Source organism: Delphinus delphis, chromosome 5 (genome assembly GCF_949987515.2).
Source record: "Delphinus delphis chromosome 5, mDelDel1.2, whole genome shotgun sequence".
Lineage (NCBI taxonomy): Eukaryota > Metazoa > Chordata > Mammalia > Artiodactyla > Delphinidae > Delphinus > Delphinus delphis.
The window spans coordinates 107815655-107839826 of NC_082687.1; the positions used below are offsets into that span (position 1 = coordinate 107815655).

Below are 24172 nucleotides of genomic sequence, written 5' to 3' on the forward strand. Positions count from 1 at the left end.
TTGCTGTACACCTGAAACTAACACAACATTGTAAATCAACTATACTCCAATATAAAACAAAAATGAATAAATAAATAAAAAGAAGGATGAGTTTGAAAAAATACAACACAAATGAACATACATCTATGAAACGGAAACAGACTCACAGACGTAGACAACAGACTTTTGGTTGCCAAGGGGGAGGGGGCGATGGGGAAGGGATGGACTGGGAGTTTGGGATGAGCAGATACAAACTATTATATATAGGATGGATAGACAACAAGGTCCTACTGTATAGCACAGGGAACTATATTCAGTATCCTGTGATAAACCGTAATGGAAAAGAATATGAAAAAGAATATATATATATGTATAACTGAATCACTTTGCTGTACAGCAGAAATTAACACTGTAAGTCAACTACACTTCAAAAAAAAAAAAGAGAGAGACAGTCAACACACAACACTAAATCTATGCAAAGTCACAGCACAGCAAAGCTCTCCCAGAGGTCAAAGAAGGAAGGCCACTCTCCCCTATAAGGCCAACCACATCCAAAAGAGATCCAGGACGGGGTTAGAGGAGGGCACTTCTGAAACGCTTTAGGTGGGGGACTGATCTTCCCACTTAAAGGGCATCACAAAGGCTCTATCCAGAAAATACTAATTACGGCCCAGAGGATGGAAGCCCAGTTCAGGGAGAAAAGTCTTCAACTAAAGCAGGCTTCCTAAAAAGGTCCTGGAAGACTGAGCTGGTCCACCTGGAGGAGGAGGGAAATGGCATAGACTGTGAAGTCTGGGGGACCTGGGTGTCCCCTGTAGCTTAGCCACGCCACTACATGGCCCTGGACCAATTACCTAACCTCCTGACAATTTAACTTCCCTCATCTGTAAAATACAATAATACTGTTGACGCCACAGGATTATTAGAAGGACTAGAAAATAACACAAAAAGCATTTAAGACAGTTCTTGACCATTGGCATATAGTATTGCGCTGGCCAAAAAGTTCGTTAGGGTTTTTCCATAGCATCTTACAGCACAACCCAAACGAACTTTTTGGCCAACCCAAGTAGTTATTTAAAACAATCAAGACAACAGTTCAGGAGACATGATGAAGCTGCTGCTCCCAAGTCACGAAAGGAGGACTCTTACTTCCTGTGTCATAGTTGTATCCAATGTTGAAGCTCCAAATCCTGACCAGCAGTGACTTGGCCACACACTGGCCACACGCTGATTTACATATTGATTCATGGCTTCACCCTCGCCCTATTTTTTTTAAATTTATTTATTTATGTATTTATTTAACATCTTTATTGGAGCATAACTGCTTTACAATGGTGTGTTTCTGCTGTATAACAAAGTGAATCAGCTATATGCATACATATATCCCCATATCCCCTCCCTCTTGCATCTCCCTCCTGCCCTCCCAATCCCACGCCTCTAGGTGGTCACAAAGCACCCAGCTGATCTCCCCGTGCTATACGGCTGCTTCCCACTAGCTATCTATTTTACGTTTGGTAGTGTATATATGTCCCTGCCACTCTCTCACTTCGTCCCAGCTTACCCTTCCCCCTCCCCGTGTCCTCAAGTCCATTATCTACATTTGTGTCTTTATTCCTGTCCTGCCCCTAGGTTCTTCAGAACCTTTTTTTTTTTTTTTTTAGGTTCCATATATACGTGTTAGCATACGGTATTTGTTTTTCTCTTTCTGACTTACTTCACTCTGTGTGACAGTCTCTAGGTCCATCCACCTCACTACAAATAACTCACTTTCGTTTCTTTTTATGGCTGAGTAATATTCCATTGTATATATGTACCACATCTTCTTTATCCATTCATCTGTCCATGGACACTTAGGTTGCTTCCATGTCCTGGCTATTGTAAATAGTGCTGCAGTGAACACTGTGGTACATGATTCTTTTTGAATGATGGTTTTCTCAGGGTATATGCCCAGGAGTGGGATTGCTGGGTCGTATGGTAGCTCTGTTTCTAGTTTTTTAAGGAACCTCCATACTGTTCTCCATAGTGCCTCACCCTTTTAAAAAAGGACAATTCCATTTAATGTGAAGTCTGTCCTTGCGGGCACTCTGAGTGCTCGTCTCACAAGAAACATGAAAATGATCTTCAAAGTTTTAAATTAAGAGCTTAAGTAATCAAAATCATTCCCCTCTATAAAATATGATACAACTAATATCACTTATAATAGTCTTTCTCAGTAGTTTTTGCTGTATCAAGACTACATGAGTAAGGTATTCAAACTCTGAAGTAATAAAATAATTGGCAATATAAATGAGGTATTTTTTTCCCAATGAAATTAGTACAGCTTAAAAATATAGTACCTACTCCATCTGAATAAAATATATAATAGGCATCATGGTACGTTAATATGAAACGAACAAAAAAATGTTTTTTTACCCAGTTTTAATTAGTCTGTGCAAAACAGTCACTGGAATATATTGTTTGTAAGAAGGGTAAAATAACACAATCCATTTTGGAAAGAAATCTGACAATATATATCAAGAGGCTTTAAAATATTTGTAATCTGTCCTCAGCAATTTCACTAGCGTTTCACTACTGTGAGTCTATCCTGTAGAAATAAGTCCTAAAAACTGTTACGCACAATCCACTGCAGGATAATTTCCGATTATTAACAAAAAAATAGCCAATGTCTAAAAAGCAGGGAAAAAATGGTTAAGTAAATTGTGACATTCACTCAGTGAAATACTGTATACCTGTTAAAAGTGATATACAGAAACGCTATGCCGTAACAGAAAAATGCTTATTATAGATAAGAGCAAGCAGCATGATACAAAGGCGTATGTAATACACAGCCACCCACCCACACATATCCAAGTAAAAGGTAAAAAGCTACGCACAACACACCGCTGTACAAAGCAATTATACTCCAATAAAGATGTTAAAAAAAAAAAAAGATATGCACAGAAAAAATACTGGAAGGTAGTGTAACTAGTTATTACTAATGCTGCCTTCACATGATGAGATTATATGCTTTAAAAAAAATCTTTTTCAGGCTTCCCTGGTGGCACAGTGGTTGAGAGTCCGCCTGCCGATGCAAGGGACATGGGTTCGTGCCCTGGTCCGGGAAGATCCCACATGCCGCGGAGCGGCTGGGCCCATGAGCCATGGCCGCTGAGTCTGTGCGTCTGGAACCTGTGCTCCGCAACGGGAGCGGCCACAACAGTAAGAGGCCCGAGTACCACAAAAAAACAAAACAAAACAAAACAAAACAAAACAAAAACAAAACAAAACAAAATCTTTTTCACCAACATTTAAATAAGGTTTTCTTCGATTTAAAAAATTTTACTTAAAAATTTCATTAGCATATAGCCAAAAAAAAGTGACAGCACAAAGCTTTCAGACTGGAATATATCCATGAAATCTTTATTATAAAGTTCATTAACTTTCAAAAATAGAGAACGGTGCCAGCATTAGCTACACTCTACAACACATTTCCTTCACGAGAGCAACACAGAGGGAGAACGAGTGAGAGGAGAGAGCCGTTGGTGTGCATAAAGTGCTTACATAATTGTCTCTTGCAGACCAGCCTGGATAGAGCTGCATATGTAGCTGTCTTTCCTTCCGCGCTAATTCATAATATTTAGCCTGCTCTTCACGAGAGAGGGCATGCCACTGAAAAAGAAAGGGGAAGGGGGAAAATATCAAGTGAAAGCAAAACAGCGACAGTATTGTATGTTTCATATTTCAGACACTGAAGAATGAAAACAGTAAGCATTTAAACTTCGATTTATTTTTAAATGGCAGAAGACCACGTGTCGCAGAAATCCATCTAGAGTTCGGTGGCTGGAGTGAGACTCAAACTTTGATTTCTCTATTCTGTTCTCACGTGACATGAAACCTGTCAAAGTATCCAAAGTGAAATGGCCTGTTACCCAGCCTTTCTCTTCTCCAATACAAATTAAAGAGAACATTCACTGGTGAACCTCAACACCCACCTTAGCCCTTTTTCATAGTTTGCAGCACATTCTGACATCTGAGCCCAAGCACCATTTATTTATGCAAAATGAAGTAATTTCCACAGATATATCCTCACCTCCCATGCACTCTCCCACTCTGTCATGTGAGGAATCTGAAACCTTCATCATATGATCCTGTCCATACGGCAAGACATCAAAAGTCAGTCTGTCTCAGTCTCTTCACCCTCCCCCCACACTTATTTAAACACTAATTGTCCATAGGGAGAATACAGATAACGCTGTGTAATCAAACACGCACACTTTATGGCTGTGTTTTTTAGCTTCCTTCGGATGGAAAACAAGGAACCTGACTAAGTTTATTTTGCCATCTAGACTTCGAGACCGTAGGATCTAATCTGGGGAACGTAGCAGCTGACACCCTGCAAATTTTCCACTTCCCTTTAGGTAACATATATTTATTTATCATACAGAGCAGAAGAGTTTTATGCAGGCAAGGTGCTGTTTGGGATTTTTAGCAGCCTGTACCGGCACTTTGTGTGTGTTTGCACACAACTTACCCCAGCCCCCCAGGGAGCAGTTTCCAAGTTGGTCCCCCTACTTCCCAAATGCCAGGATCTGTTGCCAGAACATCCCAGGAGAACTGGCTGCACTTTGGGGAACCCACTGGCTGGAGGTGACGGCACAGAGGCGGTGGACCCGACGCCACACCACTGCGCAGCTACATACACGTGCATATGCACGCGCACACGCTCTGCGTGAGCCTGGCTCCCAGTCCAGGGCTCCCAGCTCTAGGGTGTGTCGCTTCCCATTTTGCTAACTTCCCCTGAAAGGCTGGGCGATTCTTTCTCATTCACCTCTACCCTGCATATTGATTTTAATTACCCTGTTCTTGTTTTTTTAAATGATAAGACAAAAAGAAAAGAAAGGTGTGACTGGATTGGGGGAAAGGAAGGAGGAGTGAGGGAGAGAGGCTGGTGAGCGAGAAAAGGCTGCCCTCCAGGACAGCGATCCAGTGGTTAGGATGCAGCCCCCAGAGCATGGCAGGGATGCTCTCCTCAAGAAAACGAACACCTGCTGCTCTTGCCTGTTAGAAGAACAAGAACCTGATCTCAAGGAGAGCACTAAAGCACCTTCGGCCTCCTTCCATCCTCCTGTCCAGAGGCTGTGGGGCTTACAGGCAAGGCAACCAATTCCATTTCCTTTGAAAAGCCCCTTGAAGGCCAGGGCCTCTGTGCTGGATAGAGCAGATGATTTCATTTTTAATTGCTTTACACGTGCGGAGGGTAAAGGTAAGATGCATGGCCCACAGCGGGACTTGGCCTGAGTCTAAAGGCAAATCAGGTAATATGCTTTTCTTTTTAAAAAAAAAGGGCGGAGGGGGGAGAGGAGACTGGGAGGTGGCAGGAAACAACAACAACAACAAAAAACCCCAAACACCTGGGAAAAGTTACCTGCGACACAAGTCTTTGTACTAACAGAGTAATCACAATTAGTTAAGCGGAGCCTAAGGAGGCACGTCTGGGGAGCAGTGGAAGTTTAGGCAGGAAAAGTCACACCGCCTCTGTCAACTGACAGCTTTTCTAAACCTGAGGTACTGACCTAGAGACCTTCACAGGGAGAAAAGGCCGAACTGGGCACAGCGGAAAAGATCGGCCTACACTTTTTTTTAAAAAAAGACCAACCATTAGTGTTTAGACAGTTCTGGTGCTAACATGATCAACAAGAGGCAAAGTGTTATCAAAAAGGAACAACAACAAAAAAAGAGACTAAGAGAAAAAAGGTAAGGATAGAAGTCTTACTTTGTACATCTGTTTATTCATTTGATAAATAATCTCTCTCATCCTACTGCAGTATGTCAGTATAAAGATATCTTTTTTATCAATATAATTGTTTGTAAATATATTTTATAGTATAAAAAAGCTTAACTAATTTAAAGTATAATTTTATGTAATTTATGGCAGCTTTATACCTTGCTGAGAAAATCTGGCATTGCAAATAGGACTTATCTCCCAAATACGTATGGAGGTTGGGTCTTCTACCCAAAACAAGCAGTTAATGAACAAGCATGAATTTTTCAGTTACAGCAGGAAACTTAGGTTGACAAGACCCCAGCGAACAAAACAGCAAAGTTCAAGGAGAAAAAAAAGCAGACCACAGACTAAACTGTTTACTTGCTTACCTCAGATTGCTTTTAGTTCCTTGATATTATTTCGAATTCACAAACGAAACATCATTTACCAGAGTAAAACAGTAGGTGAAACTTTGTATTAAAGTTTTGCACTGAAAACAAGAATAAAGTCTGATGCAGACAAGAAAGATGATCTTTCTTTACAGGAATTTCTGAAACACAATTGACCAAAAATGCTTTTCCATCTCTTCTGCTTACTGAAAGATTCACCAAGTTTTTGGGAAAATACCCATTTAATTTGAAGAGACATTCTGACAATAAATATGCAATAAGTGGACTTCCTTTAGTAGCCTGGAAGGTCTGAAAACAAAAGGCTTATTTTAAAGTAGTATTTGTGTTATTATTATTCAGAATACGAAGTAGAAAACTTTGATGCATTCATATGAACGAACATTTCTATGCTAGAAATACAGTAGAACTGAATAAAAATCAGAAGATCAAATGTTCTAGGATGAATTTCAGGCCCACTATTAAGAATTCTAATTATCCCAATGTAAAACTTCATGATTTTAAAGCTGGGAACTTTAAAGAACTAGCAAGGACTACCCTGCCACAGGCGGAGTTATGAAAGGATAGAAAACCTGATCTTAATCAAAGATCTCAGAGATCTATAAATAGAAACAGGTGTCCAAATTAAAACCAGAGAGAGACCTTAAATGAGAGCCATCCTTTAGGACACATGCTCTGATCTGGGGATTGTTAAGGGAGCTGAGAAAGTAGCAACTGTTGGAAATGTGCATTAAAAAGAGGAAGCATACATTCATATATTCTTAACTCTATAGAGCAGGAAAATAATTCCCACTGGAGGACCATGGACCTTTAACTCAAAAAAGAAACAAACAAACAAAAAAAATCTAAGAGTTTTACACAAGCGGAAATAACCCGTCTTTTCCTCTGATTTCTTCTTTTAAAGGGTCAGGGAAAATCGTCATCAGCCTTTAAGCTTTCAAGGAGGAATTCTTCAAAAAATGATGGGAATCACTCATCTGCTATGATCTGGCTTTGGAAATCATTGTAATTATTGTTATTAAGTGTTTAAGAATCCACAGGGAGATAGAGTACTGTACACAGGGCACCAAAAGAGCTATAATCTACCCCTGCATCCCACCCCTGAAACCCTGATGTCTTGCAGATTGGAAATTGCTGCATTTTTATGCTCTCCAACAGGAATCGATAATACAAGAACGCCTGCTTTCCTCCATCTGCGTCCTCACGTGGACTGGTAATCTCCTAAATGTTTTCTGTTATGAATGCTGAAATGTATTAGGTTTGTAACAAACATGACAAAAATAATCAACAACAGCTAAAACATGATCTCTAGGTCTCACAAAGGTTGTCAAGACCCTCCTTCTCCTGAATGTTCATTTGCAAATCATGAATTTCTTGAGAGGTTGCAAAAACAAATACACAGGGTCATATTTTAAGAAGCTACCGGGACTTCCCTGGTGGCTCAGTGGTCAAGAATCCACCTGGCAACACAGGAGACACGGGTTCGATCCCAGATCCGGGAAGATCCTACGTGCCCCAGAGCAACTAAGCCCGTGCACCACAGCTAAAGAGCCTGCGCTCTAGAGCCCATGAGCCACAACTACTGAGCCCTCGTGCCACAACTACTGAAGCCCAGGCGCCTAGAGCCCGTGCTCCGCAACAAGAGAAGCCACTGCAATGAGAAGCCCCGTGCACCGCAACGAAGAGTAGCCCCTGCTCGCCACAACTGGAGAAAGCCCGCACGCAGCAATGAAGACCCAACGCAGCCAAAAATAAATAAATGAAAAAAAAAAAAGCTACCACACATATATGAAGAGCATCAACAAGTTAAGATGAAGCATTTCTAAAATTACAGTGTAATTACAGAAAAATGCAATTTGAATTAGAAAAATTCAAATGTTCTCCACCACCCATCAGATACCCAACTAAACCCATTTCAATCCTGAGAAAAGTACTGGGAAGGACTTGACTAGCCTCTGGGCTGGTGGCTGGACAAAGAAATCTAAGAGTGTCTGTCCTAGCTGTAAGTCCAGTTCCTGGTACATGACAGGTGCTCAGAAAAATATCTTCGCATGGGTGAAAGAAGCAACAACAAAAAGAGAGGCAGTCGAGAAACCTGGCCCATGTACACGTTAAGATTCAGAGACCAATTTTCTAGAAAGACTTCTCAGGCCTGTGCCACTTCTTCCATTTAAAGCTTCAAGGTGGAACGATCTGCTTATGTCTTGCAAGGTGCAGCCGACCACATGTGCTTGACAGGGTTCACCCAGAAGCGTGGCTGGTCCCGCAGGCCTTTCTGTAGCCCCCTGGGTGGGCTAAGTGGTTTCCTGCTTCAGAGTGTGCACGCACACGCACGCAACGCACGCACACGCAACACCCGCAACGCACGCACACACGCACTCGCACACGCACGCAACGCACGCACACACATGCACACACGCACACGCACGCAACGCACGCACACACACGCAACGCATGCACGCAACGCACTCGCACGCACAAAACGCACGCATGCACGCAACGCACACACACACGCAACGCACGCACGCAACGCATGCAACACACACACACACACACACACACACACACACACACACACACACACACACACACACACACACACACACACACACACACACACACACACACACACACACACACACACACACACACACACACACACACACACACACACACACACACCCCTTTACCTCACCCCGTTCATCACATGGCTAACCCCAGGCAGCTCTCAGGCCTCAACTACGTTCTCAGTGGGCCCTTCCCCAGCCACCCTGTGGTTCTTTCTCAGATCCTTGCTCTTCATACAATATTTATCACAATTTTAATTATATATATACTGGGTTTTATTCGTCTAATATTCGTCTCATTTTTATTCGTCTAATTCGTCTAATATTTATTCGTCTAATTCGTTAATTATTCGTCTAATATCTGTATCCTGTCACAAAACTTCAAGCTCTACGAGGGCAAGCACTGCATCTATATTATTCAGCAATAATTATCTAATGCCTACCACAGTGCCTGGTACCTAAAAGACACTCAAGATATATTTGTTTAAAGAATGATAATAGGACAAACAGTTATCATTTTCAGGAAGTTTTCTATGCGCCAGGTACCATCTCAGTTGCTTACAAGGCATTGTATCATTTACTCCTCCTAAAGGCTGTCGTGCTCTCTCTGTTACTCCCCGAATGGCGGTGGCTGGTGACTATACAATGATTCTATGACTACCTGGCATGTAAGTGCATTCGGGCAGATGTTACTGAAGAGTTTCCGTGGTTACCGTGAACATCTACAGACCATCCCACTACTTACCCTTCTGCCTAGAATCTGGTTGATAGCGGCACTTTCCTTTAGGGTGCACTCAGCTACGACATTCGCTCTCATTTCTTTCATGTATAACATAAAGGCATTCAGAGGCTTCTTGATGTGAGGTCTCTTGGGCTCCTGCTCCTTCCTCTGTTCATGCTGAGGCTTCCTAAAGGGCGGGGGTGGGGAAGAGGTGAGCCCAGTAAGGAAGACATGGCAGGAGAGAAGCAGAGCATCTGCTTACGCCACGAGTCCAGCTCAGGCTGGGACCACCCTCTGGGCTCTCTGTAAGCCCCCAGAACACCAGCAGCTTAGAAGAACACCTCATCAACTCCTTGTGGATGAGGAAGTTTACCTATAGCTATAGAAGGGGTGAACACAACGTGGAAATGGGCTTGTGAAGATGTTCCATCTAAGCTTTTAGATGCTCCTTGGTCACCTCGGGAAAAGCTGAACATAGAGTGCGGGGGGTCAGTCCTCCTCCAGAACTGAGGTTCTTAACTTTTTTGGGGTCAACGGCCCCTCTGAGAAGCTAATGAAACCTTAGACTCTCTCCCGCAAACACACGCACCGCACACTGGTTTTGCCTGATCACGTGCTCCCTGCCACCCCATCCATCCTCCCATCCCAGTACAAACCCTAGATTAAGAAACTCAATTACTAACCTCTTCGGACAATCTAGCCCTGCTGTAACAGCCTGGGATGACCCTGGCCCGACAGGAAATCCTGGGCTTGGTTTGCCCCTTTCCCTTGAATTCTGTGCTCTTGAAGCCTAGATGCAGGGCGACTGCCTTTCTAGAAGGAAATGCACTGAACCCTCCAATCTACTTCGCTCCCGTGCTCCTCAAGAATCGGAACCCAATTAAAGCCTTGTAGTAAATGGCTAAACCGCTCAAGTTACTCAGTCGCTATGCTCTGAAGATCACCCCCCTTTGGTGAGTTTCCCTCGATCTTTTGAGGTCTGTGCTCCTCTTCAATCTCAGACTCAGAACCAGAGCAGTGAGAATCAAGCTGCTTTTGAGGACAGAGCTTCTGAGGCGGGGCTACACTGATTTCCGTAATAACAGACAGGGGGCAGATTCAACAACAGCGAAAGAGAAGAGACTGTGTGGTTTAAGTCCTTAGTACCATAAGGCACTCGCAGGTGAAGACAGGGGCACACTTACACGTGCATTAGGTCGCTGTCAGTGTGCGGGTGTTCCTGTTTGACCTGAGGCGTTACGATAGCTGGATGTGGGATGCCAGTTGTGTGGGGACCAGGAGGACCAGGAATCATATGATGAGAAAACCTAAAAGAAGGAAAGACAAGAAAACAAAATGTACCGCTGTAGCGAAAGCTAGACAGAATTTCCAAACAACCCACTGACTGCTATTGGCTGACAGTGAAAACACACCTTCACACGCAGAAGTATTAACTCTAAGTTAGAGCAGGCTGATGATTAATTTCTTTCTTTTCTGTATTCAGGTGGAAAATATTTATAATTACGTGCCACCTCACAGATTTTTTTTCAAGCTAATGGTACAATCTGGCATTTCTCCTGGGAGGGCTCTAGGCCATAGGATTTAAAAAAAAAAAAAAAAAAAAAAGTGAGTCACTTTTCTTGCAAAGCAGTTTTCAGAGAAGAATTTCAAGAACAATTACTGGAAATATAACACTATATTAAGATTTAGCTTTTTAAATGATTAAAAAATCGAAAGACATCACATTTTAAACTCTCTGTCTACATTCCTAAGCAAACCTTCACATTAAGAGTCTTCTTCTCCTGTTGGCTTTTTTCCTAATACTAGGAGAGAACAATTGAGAAGACAGGGGACAGGAAGATTTGTTCAGTCCCCAATTTAATAAGGTCACCATCAACGTCACCCCAAATAATTTTCTACACATAAAGAAAGTAGTGTTTGAGAGATCCGGACTAATGGAAAACCGATAACAAAATTAAGGGGAAGGATTTAATTAAAGGGAAGGATACAGTTCTGCTTCAAGGTAAAAACTACGTATGCTAAAATGAAGGCTTTTTCCCACAGTATACTTGTAGAGCATTAAACAAATCTTAAAATATCCAACTACCATCCAACACAAAGGAGGGAAACTGCCATGCAAGAAAAATAAAACAAATGAAGACAGTACTTTCAACAAGCTCTTTGGATAAGTTTGGATACGCTTTAGAAATTTTTGTTTTTCAAGCTCTTTTAAAGTCAACAATTTAATTCAACAAAAACAACTTTCTCAGGTCTTTTCATCGCCGCCTGTACAGTTAATTCCTTCTTCTGGGAAGGAAAGAAGGGACTCTGCTTGGATATGTAATATTTCAGAAGCAAATTTTTAAAAATTAAGGAGGCATGGGAAAAATACAAACATTTGATCAAATCATAATGCTCTGCTAACTGTACCATTTGCAAAAATACATGATGCTGGTTATTTGCCCGCGAGAAAATCCCGTCGTCACACAATTCTTACAATGTTAAAAAAAAGTGTACAGAGAGATTTGGGGGGAAGGATATTAATTTCATCCTCTCGCAATCAGCTAGATTTACAACCTACTGAAAAAATAACGTTTCCTAAAAAGCTGAAATTCGCCACAGAAAACTGCGAATTTCATACCGATGTAAAAAAGTAAAGATTCACAACCAGTTGCTAACCCGACAGTTTGACTTCTAGCATGTTAATGCTAGCTCCCTTGAAAAAGCCACATTGAACACGCAGATGACACACCACAAATGTGTGTGTACATCAAAGCACAGGGCACAGAAGCCATCCTTTCCAGAGGCAAAAGCATTACACACAGCAGTGTGGCACAGCAGACCTCACAGAGCTTCGCTTGCACCAACGTGTCCACACGGGGCCTGATTCACACACTAGGACACGCAGCCCCGTATGGCCTGACAGCCTGTGAGCACCGTCCCTTCTCTTCCGACGGCCTTGGTCCCGAAGGCTCTAGACTGGGCGTTTTCAAACACTGGCACGTGAAACTGATACAACTTTCCTCATAGAGAGCAAATTAGAAAACTCAGATCAAACCAGTCTCTATTCTCCCCCCCGACCCCACCCCCATCATATTTTGAATCGAACAAGCTCTTCTGATAATGTCCCCTCTGGGGATGTTTCCCGTCCCACAGTCAGGTGGCAGCGAAGTCTTCTGGAGGGAGACGCGGGTTCCCGGGGCGGCCGAGTCCATCCCCCTGGTGGGCGTGGCTGGCGCTGCTGGGGGAGGACCCTCCGGGACGCCTAGTGTGGGAGCCAGGCACCCTGCGCAGACAGACGCGCGGGCCGAGCCGTGCACCCGCCCGGCCAGGACCGAGAGGCAAGCAGAGGCGCGCGAGCTGCAAGCGCAGGAAGGGCAGCCTGTCCTGGAGCGCCCGGTTCCACCTCCACCTACCTGGACATGGAAGTGTCGACTGACAGGGAGGATGGGTAGGGTTGCCTGAAGCCTCCCGTGACGGGATATACAGGCTGACCTTGCCTGAGGTCACAGAAGAAAGGAACCCATCAATGACAAAGCATGACTTACCAACCAGAAGTAAGAGTTTCAGGAGGGGAGGAACTCAACCAGAATTTGGGGGGAGTGTTACCAGGGCATTGCTTCAGTCACCCGGCTCCTTCCCTTCCTGGACACCCTCCGCCCAACCAAAGCATCGTCTGCCTTGAAGGAAATCTCCCACCGCAGTCCGTGAACGACCTGTCGTCTATCCCTTCCCCTCTCCCATCCCCACGAATGCTCTGAACAACAGGTAAACAATGTTTTCACTGAATATAACAGAACCTGAGAACGGTGAGATACTCCTTTTAGGTTAGTAGATTCTTTATCAGAATCTTTGAGCATTTCAGGGAAGGGAAGAAAGAAGGAAATAAAAGTTTATATTTATATAAAAATGAACAAAGTTTTTAAAACGCTGCACTCCCCCCCTTATATATCCATGCTACAGGGAAGAAATAAAAGATCGATTCATCGGAGTTATTTTCTCTCTCCTCTGAGAATTCCATCTCTCCCTCTGCTTTTCCTACATCTCACACTTTGCATTTACACGGTCTTTGCATTTACACGGTCTTTATTTCCAGATGCCACTGATGCAACTCGGCCCAGGATTATTGCCCCTGAGTAGCTAAGTTCAGAGAGAATAATTGATGGAGCTTTGAAAATATCTGCATAATCAATTAAATTCAGACAGAGTTATTGACTGAGAGATTTAATGCAAAGAGAAGAGAGAAAGCGGGGATTTCCATGGCAGGATGAGCCTCCTTATGAAGAAGAGATAATCTAAGGATGTCAAGGTAGGGAAACTGGGGCCTTGACGTGGGAGCTGTGGGGACTGAGAGCCAGATGAAGAAAGGAGAGAAAATATCTGCTGAAGTTGCCACGCTCTGTCCATGGAGTGAGCGGTGGGGAGAGGAGAGGAAGGGAAGTGGGAACAGGGAAAGCCTCACGCTAACAATAAAATGACAAAAATAGGCTACATCACATGCAGTGATTCTTTCTTCCCTAAATACATTTCTTTTCCTTTACCTTTACAATTAAAAAATTTTGAAAGGAATGTTACGGATTTTTCAGAAATAACAAAATAGAGAGCATTTGGATTCTGAAAAGAGAAGTCCAAACATCAGTTTTTCATGCCTCTGAACTCAAACTGGTGCTTATTTTATTAAAATTCAAAAGATGCTTTTGCACTTGCATTTCTCCCTAGTTATCTGTCATTTATCTCACTTGCCCATTTATAAGCAAAGATCGATATTCAATACATCTAAGGTTATGTTTCAAAAATATAAGTTGTTCATAAAGAACTAGAAAAGAAAAATCCACGCTGAACACTTTGTACAGGCATAGCAAATGCCCAAAGCCACAAATTGAATCCATAAAACTATAAGCTTCAAAGCAAATGCTACACAGCCATTTTCTACACATATTAGCAAACGAATTCAATCCATTTCAAAGTCTGTATGTTTTTTAATCTTTTAAATTAAAATGAAATAAAGTTAGCACCTTGCTTGTTGATGTGAAGTTTCTTCAACTCCAGTGTTATCATTCATAAAGCTAATTTCCATGAATGGGAAGTAGAAGAACACGTGTTCAAACGCCTGGCTAAATGTTGCAGGAAGGATCTTACCAGCCAAGAGGTGGGGTAATCTGTCCAACACCACCCGGAGACAGGGGATAGAAGGTAGGGATCTCGGGAGCTGGAGGATGTCTGGACATGCCTATTAAAAAGAACAACAGAGAGGTAGAGTTTTCAGATTCATAGGACATTCGACTTTAAGAGAAATAGAAAGGCAAGCAAATGCGTGATGTCATTAATACTTAAGCTCTCGAATGAAACAGTATTTATTTTTCAGATCCATTTAACAGAAGTCAGTTTGTTAACTTTTCTCAAGATTTCAGCATCTGAGAAAACAGGCATTAAGGTAGTACATCTTGAGGAGCTCCTGAAAGAGTAAATATGCTGCTAGTAAAACAGGCATCAAAATAAGACTTTAAAATTATTTAGTTTGCCCTCATTATAATATCACTTTGGTCAGGAGAATGGTAGACAATTGTTTTTGTGTAGAATGGAAAATGACAGCCCTTCATAAGTAGAAGGCCTGCCATGGTGTTCAAGGATTAGGTAAATTGCTACTTTCAGATTTTCACTGGCTCCCTTATGGACACATAGATTTGGAAAATGTGATACCTCAGAGGATCAAAGATTAATTAGAAATCATCTTCAGCCCCATAATGGTCGTACTTGATATGATTCATTTGGTCTCTGCCACTTCAGCTCCAGCTAAGCTCTTCATCAAGTTGAGTCCTCTGGGCTCCAAGGTCAAGCTGTTCTGGATTAGTTGTATTCCACAGAAAATGAGAGTGCCACCAAATTGTTTCTTGAGCTCACACTCCCTGGAGCACACTGCCCTATAACTGTAAAAACCACCTGAAGCGGCTTCCCTGGTGGCGCAGCGGTTGAGAGTCCGCCTGCCGATGCAGGGGACGCGGGTTCGTGCCCCGGTCCGGGAAGATCCCACATGCCGCGGAGCGGTTGGGCCCGTGAGCCATGGCCGCTGAGCCTGCGCGTCCGGAGCCTGTGCTCCGCAACGGGAGAGGCCACAACAGTGAGACGCCCGCGTACCGCAATAAAAAAAAAATTTAAAAAAAAACCAAACACCTGTAGATTGTACCTAATCCTAGTCCCAGATGACACCTCTTTGTTTATATCTTACCTTGGGTACAGAAAAGAAGGGCTAAGACGCACACATAAAAATGCAAAATAAAAACTTAGATTTAGATTTGGGGGAAAGTGCTTCGGAACAGAAAAGAGCCACATGAGTTTCTTTACATAGCTAATCTGGCTTTAAAAGGCCATTACACGTGCAAAGACACATTCTCAGGTTTAACACCCAGCATATGCATTCAGTGGCTGTAATTATATTAGCCGGTATGCAAATTAGGTGAGTATACAGAAGATGCCCTTTAAGTATGCTGCTTTTTTTTTTACTATTTAAAATGTTTATGAATTTCATTTGGATCTTAAAAGATACTGAAGGCCTTGAGCATATGGGAATGGCTTAAGAAGTGTCGCCTTCAAAGTGGATGTTAATTTGACTTTGAAGTTAGGACACACTCTTTCTCAACTCTCAGAGAAAGGTCTTTAATCTTTCTCTTAACAGAGAGTTTACAGGAGATCATCTGAGGTTTTATTGTTTTTAAAAGAATAGTCTAAAATCTCCTTTTTTGATCTCTTATCACTTTCAAATTTAATGAGTATTCTTTTAATTCCTTTATATCATCAATTCACCAGGAGCACTGCGTACAATGGGACCCAGGGCATTCTGCGGATCCACTCTCTCCCACTGAAGCAGAACCACTGGCAGCTGGTTTTTGGAAGCTGGAAGTTCACCTTAGCAGAGTTACCATCAAATCTCCCTTTTTTTTAAAGCGAGAAATACTGCTTCTTTTGGTCACAGTAGACCCCAAATTTCATACTCTGGGATTTTTTTTCTTGGGTCTGGGGAGGTAGGGGCAGCAGGGGTGCCTACAGTGGTGATTCTTGACGTATCAGAATCACAGGGAAGTTTCTCCAACTCGCTGCCTCCCTCACTCTGACGCTCTGATACCTCTCCAAGCCTCAGGTTCTGCAGGAGGGCTGCTCCGTTTTGAAAAGAAAAACCAGGCCAACTCAGAAGAACTTGGAAAACTTTGCGGAAATTTGAACTTGAAAATCGTAATTAGAGATGGAATTGTCTGAATTGTCTCCTTTAATCCCTTTGTTGGGGAGGTGAAGTGACTGTTCAGGTACCTAAAAAATGCGATTTGTCCTGGGATCTTATCTCTGGGATGCAGAGAAGTAGCCTGCTTTCAATCACATGTCTCTAAGCAGACAAGCTTGAAAGCTTGCTCTCCACTCTAGTCCATGTTCTGAGTACACTGAGAAGGCTGCACTAGTGATTCTGTGTGGGAGTAATCTGACAGAACAAAAAATACAAACTAGCTGCACTTGGTTTCACTGCTTAAGAAGAAAGGAGGGAACTACCATTTACTTAGCACCTGCTACATGCTAGTTCCTAGGCTGGGTATTTAATTTGACTCTTCCTATTAAAAGTCTACTCATATTTCAGATACCTCTCTCTCATGGAATATTCTCTAACTCTTATTGCTCTGAGAAATCTTTCTTCTTTGAATTTACAACATTTCATTTGTACTTTTAACATGGTACTTAAGATAGTCTTCACTTGGCTTTATAGTGAGGTTGTACAAATGATTTCCTGCCTGAGCCTCGTACGCTGCTTGGAAAAAAAGAGACCGTGTCTTCCCCATCTGTGCATCAAACTATGGCTGTCTCCGGACGAGGCTCTGAATATACGTCTGAGCGACTAAACAAATGAACAGGTGAAATAAATGGACCCATTCCCCATGCTGGGTCAGTACTATAACCGTTTTGCACGTACGTACATGATGTGGCTTAGGTCATTACATGAGTAGAAGAAAGTGGATCTGTGTTTTCTAAATAGCTTATTGTTGCTTTAAGATCCCGTTTCCAAAGATTCCGAGAAGTGTGCGCCTCTCTACCAACTCCTGTGCTACTTTAGACACATTTCACATCATTCATTTAATGAGTATTTATTGAACACTTAATTATATTCTATGCAGTATATCCTTAAAAATTTTTAAACTTTTATAAATAACTTTTATAAACACAGCCAAAATGATTCTGGTGTCAGACTGCATGGATACAGTCATTCTGCCACTCACTAGCTATCTGGTCTTGAGGAAGTTATTTAATTATTATTCTGTAAAATCAGAATGAAAATGAAATAAGTGTTGCTGTGAGGAATACATGCATTCGTGTGTAATACTGAGAAGTGCTTGGTATATAGTATAAGCACTATGTTGAGTGTCTGTTGTTATTTATAAGGATACAAAACATATAAACAGGTACATAAACCCAGTATTTCTTAAAAGCTCTTTCAACATTTTTATCAGACACAATGAGTGGAACAAAATGAGGGGTATTAGCTTCCCTTGCTTTTCCTACAACTAACTACACCTACACACCTGCACCCCGCACCCTATCCCAAAACACATACTGAGGGAAACGTAAAACCTAATACGCTTCCTAATAGGAAATTAACCTCAAGTTATTTTCCTACAAATGAGAATGGGTTCTGCTGACAAGCAGTTTATATTTATCGGATAATTCCATCAAGGGTTAGAGTATGAACACGATATTCTTTTTTTTGGATTTGGGGGGGGATAAAGCTAACCAGCTTCCCAAGGAACTTTGAAATCAGCAACTCAGCACCACCATGTTATAACCAGCTGTACGTGATATACCAAAAGGCAGGCAGAAGGAGAGAAAAGAGAGTAAATGCAAGAGATCCAGTAAGCCTTAGACTTTTTTTTCCCTTATACTTATTTTTTGGTGATCAAGGTACCCAAATATAATGATATGAACTCAAAATCATGTAAATTAGTACTTTTTAAAAAATTAGTTCTTTTTAAACCAAGGTTTTATATCCCCCTAACTACAGGGTGATGAGGTACATGAAGTCCAGGACAAAAAAAGTAATTAAAAACAGGATTTTTATATTAAAACAAATGTAGACTGTGTATGGAGTAGAATGCAAAAATCACACGAATTTTTAGGACAAAATACTTCAAAGAAACTGCAATCAGACAATTTCTGTTCATGCCCACTAGTCCCTTCTCTAGTTCTAAAAAGTTTGTTTAAAAAAAAAAGTTTGAGGAGTAATGATAATAAAGTACAATTAGCAAGGTAGGGTAGCCGTAAGATATGGAAACAGAAGAGAAAGTGTAATTGGTAGCTAGTCAGAAAATTGTCTGTTTCAAAAAACTGAACTCTCCTAGGGACTTCCCTGGTGGTCCAGTGGGTAAGACTCCGTGCTGCCAATGCAGGGGGCCCAGGTTCCATCCCTGGTTGGGGAACTAGATCCCGCATGCATCCCGCAACTAAAGCCTGGTGCAGCCTAAATAAATAAATAAATAAATATTTTTATAAAACAAAACAAAACAAAAAATTGAACTCTCCTAGAATTCCTGAAAGAACAACTTCTGAACCATCATGTGTTTAAAATTTTTTTAAAATTTTTATAATGTTATTTTTTTAAACAAGTCCGTTTCAAAGTGCTCAGAACAGGGACTGGGGTATAGTAAGTACTATGTAATTGTTAAGTAAATAAACGGTTTAAAACTAAATAAAACATGCTGTTGGATTATTTTTGCTAATAGCTTGTTCGGGGCTTTTATATCTATCTTTAACTGTCACCCGCATCTTTATGGTCCTCAGAGGCCAAGGTCATATTCATCATATGGTCCCCCTTGGCCACGGCCAAGGTCATATTGGTCATATGGTCCCCCTTGGCCACGGCCAAGGTCACATTGGTCATATGGTCCCCCTTGGCCATGGCCAAGGTCATATTCGTCATATGGTCCCCCTTGGCCACGGCCAAGGTCATATTCTTGAGCTTCCCTCTCAAACTCAGCCTTCTTCCTAAGATGCCTATTTTAATTCCCTTTCTCACTACATATTCACAGACCTGTCTCTGATGTTTCTTATTCTTTGGAGGTCCTTGACAAAAGGAAATAGAGGAGAGGAAGGACTGGAAATGAGGAATAAAACAGAGACAAACCCAGAAACATTGGCCTTGATGATTTCTGCCTTCTCTAAGTAAAGGTACCTGGGCTCCACTCAAGCGAAGTCCAACGGTAACTAAGTCCTCAAACAGTCGTCTTTTTAATAAAGGTGGGAAATGAACATGATACATATTTAACCTAGAAGTGTTCACAGCAGTGGGAAAAACACCCAGCCTCTGAACTCCATTTTTTATTTTACATACTTACTATATTTTGTTGTTCACTATCGATCAAAGATAGGCCTGGACACACGGGTGAAGTGTGGAGGTGGCACATTTGACCCCTATATACATTCTCTGCCTTCATGTGGTTTTGCAGGACCCTTTATTTTGAATGTCTAAAGAGCCCGTTGAGGTCCAAGTATGTGTGTACGTGGGAAGAATAAGGGCTATGCTGTGAACAAACTCCCCCTCAAAGTCTGCTCTAAGCTGACATGACCAGAAGGCTTGGGGAACCCGAGCGTTGTGTCTGACAACGAACCCACACACACACCCATCAGGTTAGAAAACAGGTGTCTTGAGTTTTCAGACCGCTTATGATGTGTGTTTCTCTGTAAATGATACAGAAGCAGAACTTGGTAATAATGTAGAGAAGCAAAATAAGACTCACGTTGCTTTGACTTTAGACAGAGATGGTTTTGTATTTTAATTATATTTATATCTAAATTGGTGCTGGGAAACAACAAAGAGAGGAGAAAACACAACAGGGATATAAAGACCAAAAGAAATCACAAAAGGCTCAAAAAGGTAACATTTGAGGAAAAAACAATCTCCTACTTTATCCCTTTTCTACCTTTTTTTTTTTTAACACTATCATCAAACCTGCTAAACATGCAAACATGCTAAAATAAACAAATACGGCAGGGGGCACTGAGGACTGAATTTGTAATATATTTTCACAACATATTGGTTTACACTGTGATCATAGATCATCAGAGCTGTCACTTTGAAATGACCCTTCAATATTTTTGTTCTGTTTTCTTTTTTTTTAATCCTGAAAAGAAAAGAAGCCAACAACAAATTCTTGTATGCTTATTAGATGTGGCACTATATACAATGGAATATTACTCAGCCATAAAAAGAAACGAAATTGAGCTATTTGTAATGAGGTGGATAGACCTAGAGTCTGTCATACAGAGTCAAGTAAGTCAGAAGGAGAAAGACAAATACCGTATGCTAACACATATATATGGAATTTAAGAAAAAAAAATGTCATGAAGAACCTAGGGGTAAGACAGGAATAAAGACACAGACCTACTAGAGAATGGACTTGAGGATATGGGGAGGGGGAAGGGTGAGCTGTGTCAAAGCGAGAGAGAGGCATGGACATATACCAAACGTAAGGTAGATAGCTAGTGGGAAGCAGCCACATAGCACAGGGAGATCAGCTCGGTGTTTTGTGACCGCCTGGAGGGGTGGGATAGGGAGGGTGGGAGGGAGGGAGATGCAAGAGGGAGGAGATATGGGGATATATGTATATGTATAACTGATTCACTTTGTTATAAAGCAGAAACTAACACACCATTGTAAAGCAATTATACTCCAATAAAGATGGAAAAAAAAAAAGAAATTGCTATCAAATAAATTCCTCTCATCTCCTACAAATGTATTATGACCCATAATAATGTATTGACCCATAATAATGTAAATGTATTATGACCCCAGTGACATGTGTGGAGGCACTTGTGAGGTCACTCAGACTGATGAGATGAGGCTCCTTGCTTATCCAAAGCGGCCTGGGGAGGGAGGCAGGGCTCTCACCTTGTTTGGAGCTGACATCCGACGGGATGTGTGACGGGTGTGATCCTGGAGAAAAGTGCTCGTCGCTGTAAGTGATGAGGGGGGTGAGAGGATGGACTGCGTGGGACGGCTGCACCACGGGCACTTTATTTGACTGCAAAGTAACCACAAGGACAGCCGTTAATACGGACGCCCAGCTCCTGTCTCCTCTCCCCGCAGAAGTCACACAACAGCGGTCACTGGGCACCAGCACAACCCGAGAATCCTCTCCAGACCTGGACGACTGAATCGTCTGCTCTACTCACTTAGATCGTCAGGATTTTCTCGTGTTCGGGACTCAAGTACATGAATATCCCACCGAGAAACAACCAGTTATTTAACCAAGGCCCCTTTGGAGATTTAGGTTGGTCACTATTATCCCATATGACGTAAGTTCTAAACGTACACATGTACACTCCCCTTTTGGATTATCTCCTCAGGTGAAAGTCAGCAGAGAGCTACTGGAGCAAAAGTTGTGAATGTTTTATAAACTCTTTATTCATTATATATGTTCGGCATAAAAAAGGCACTCAATAAATATTGTTCAAAGAATACATAAATGAATAAATATTGTCAACTTGAAGGGCAACTTTTAAAACAACCCAGTATGTATAAATCTGCTGTATTGGTATCACCTTAGTTTATAAAATTCGTCATTCTAGAGTTGTACATCTTTAAGAACCACATTATACCATATAGTTTTATAGTTTGGTCAGTCAAGCATGACCATCATTCATTATGCTTCAGAGCTGCTCAGTTCATCTTCAGGTTCTTTAGTTTCTAGAAGTCTTAATTGATAAGAGCAAGTTCCCAATCTTGAGCTTAACTGCGTAATGTGAAATATGGCTTGTCAGAACACTCTAACTTGTTAGCCTTTATATTTTAACATATTTTATATGTCTTATATGTGTTTAAAAGTAAACTTTATTATTTAATTTGGAATTCTAAAACAGTAACCCGTTTTAGAGGTTCAGGTTATTTATCTGGACCTCATCAATTTGAAATCTGGAATTCTTTTGTTTGGCTAAAGTTGACCCCGCCCCCCACCCCGCCCCCAAGAAAGTGCCTACAAAGCAAATCAGTAATATAAACAAGATTCAGGCAGTTTAACCTAATCAGGGGACTGTTTTAAAAGGAACTCTACCCACCCACCCACCCCCAAGAGAGTAAACTCAACACAATTATATACATGCAAAATACGTTCCTGATTTTAAATTCATCTCCTAGTTAAAGCAGTCTCGGGAAGATCTCTATTTAGAAACACTACCGTAATAAGTAACTTGTGAATTTAAGAGGAATAGACTGTAATGAATTGTAACTATTCTCTCATTCACTAGTTCAAACTGGCCTTCACCACAGCCAGTTTGAAATAGTGAGACTGTTACTGTGCTACAGACTAAAATGCACACGAAATCACTTTCTCCGGAAACAAATATCTGTTTAAAACAAATATTAAAAAAACGTAAGTGCCAGAAAACTGCACAGTGTAAACTGCTTAAAATGTAGGGACATATCTGAATGGCTGAGGGCCCATAACACACTTGTGTGTGGTGGCTGCACCTATGATGTACTCTGATTATTTCATGTTTTTTTTTACAAATTAGGTATAAACGGTACGTGGCTCCAACAGGAAAAACCATCCTCTCAGGAAAATTAGGAATAATCATACTAGTAACACTTAATTCTCTTTACAGTTAGTAATAGTAATTCTCTACACCCTATCATTACAACCTGCGCCCAAAAGAAACTTACGAAGAAAAAAAAGCAAGGGGAAAAAAAATCACACTTTTTTAGACAATAACATAATATCCATACTAGACTTTGCCCTATTTTATAATTATCAGCTTCCCTCTAATGGCAGAACTTGCGTAGCTCATATAGCCCTTGGCATTTATTAAATAGAGCACCATTATCAAAGCCACATGCCTTTTCTCCCTACACTTCTGCACAGACATCTATGCACATAAATGTGTAAACGGTTAAAAAAAAATCTTTCCATGCTTTTCAAGGGTTAGTGATGCAGTTTGTCAAATACACAGAATGAGCTTCTTAAATACTTAGAATGCTAAAGGGATGCTTCTTAAATATTTAGGATGCTAGAGGAAGTGGGAGGCGGGTGGGTGTGACGATATTATTATTATAAACCCTTTTAAAGACAGCAAAAATCGCAACACCCAAATGCTAAAATGAATATATTTCAACTATAGTTTAGAATAACTGCTTTGAGTTTCATTTTTCAGAAGTTTCATAAGAAGCATAATCGCCGAACAATCTACTTAGATATTTTCTTGCGGTAGTTAAAAAAGCACTGCAGAAATCTTCTGGGAAAAAAAAAAATATGTATTTATTTTGCATGCCTTTCTCATTTCCAGAGCACCACCTTAAGGGACCTGCATTAGCAGGCAGCATCTTCTTGACGTCTGACCTATCCCTCCAGCCATATAGCTCAGAATCCGGTGCCATGAATTTTTGTTAAATTATGCTATCCTTGCTCTCCTCTTAATTTTACGGCTTTCAAGACAGATTTGCTTTCCTGTGGGAAGGAGATAAGAAGCTGAGGATTTTCATTTAAGCTCTGGCCTTGTCTTATATTTTGCAAGATGGATAGCGGAAGCAGTACTAGTAGGTGTGCTAAAGCCAACAAGGATTATGTCTATTTTTGTGGCCAAATAATAAAAGCAATATGAAATCTCAATAACATGAGCGAGCCCAGTTCTAGGGTTTATATCTTGCCTCCTGCTGATCACCTCTGCTACGTACACAAAAGGGTCCAACCGACACCACGGAGGCTCGGCACGTCGCCCTCACAGTCAAGTGTCCTCAGCCCTGAACAGTGGGCTT

At 41.5% G+C, this 24172-nt stretch overlaps 1 protein-coding gene across 3 annotated transcripts in view; it reads right to left on the bottom strand.

Moving 5' to 3' along the window:
* LEF1 (lymphoid enhancer binding factor 1) overlaps nucleotides 1-24172 on the bottom strand; it is a 117971-nt gene that overhangs the window by 18810 nt on the left and 74989 nt on the right. For 2 of the 3 annotated variants that reach the window (XM_060011829.1, XM_060011830.1), the window contains exons 4-9: nucleotides 21314-21446; nucleotides 14536-14626; nucleotides 12813-12896; nucleotides 10602-10724; nucleotides 9442-9604; nucleotides 3520-3627 (exon numbers count right to left, since the gene is read on the bottom strand). In XM_060011829.1, the coding sequence (XP_059867812.1) occupies nucleotides 3520-3627; nucleotides 9442-9604; nucleotides 10602-10724; nucleotides 12813-12896; nucleotides 14536-14626; nucleotides 21314-21446 (702 nt within the window). The remainder of the gene's footprint in view (nucleotides 1-3519; nucleotides 3628-9441; nucleotides 9605-10601; nucleotides 10725-12812; nucleotides 12897-14535; nucleotides 14627-21313; nucleotides 21447-24172) is intronic. The other variant, XM_060011831.1, reaches the window with a different exon arrangement.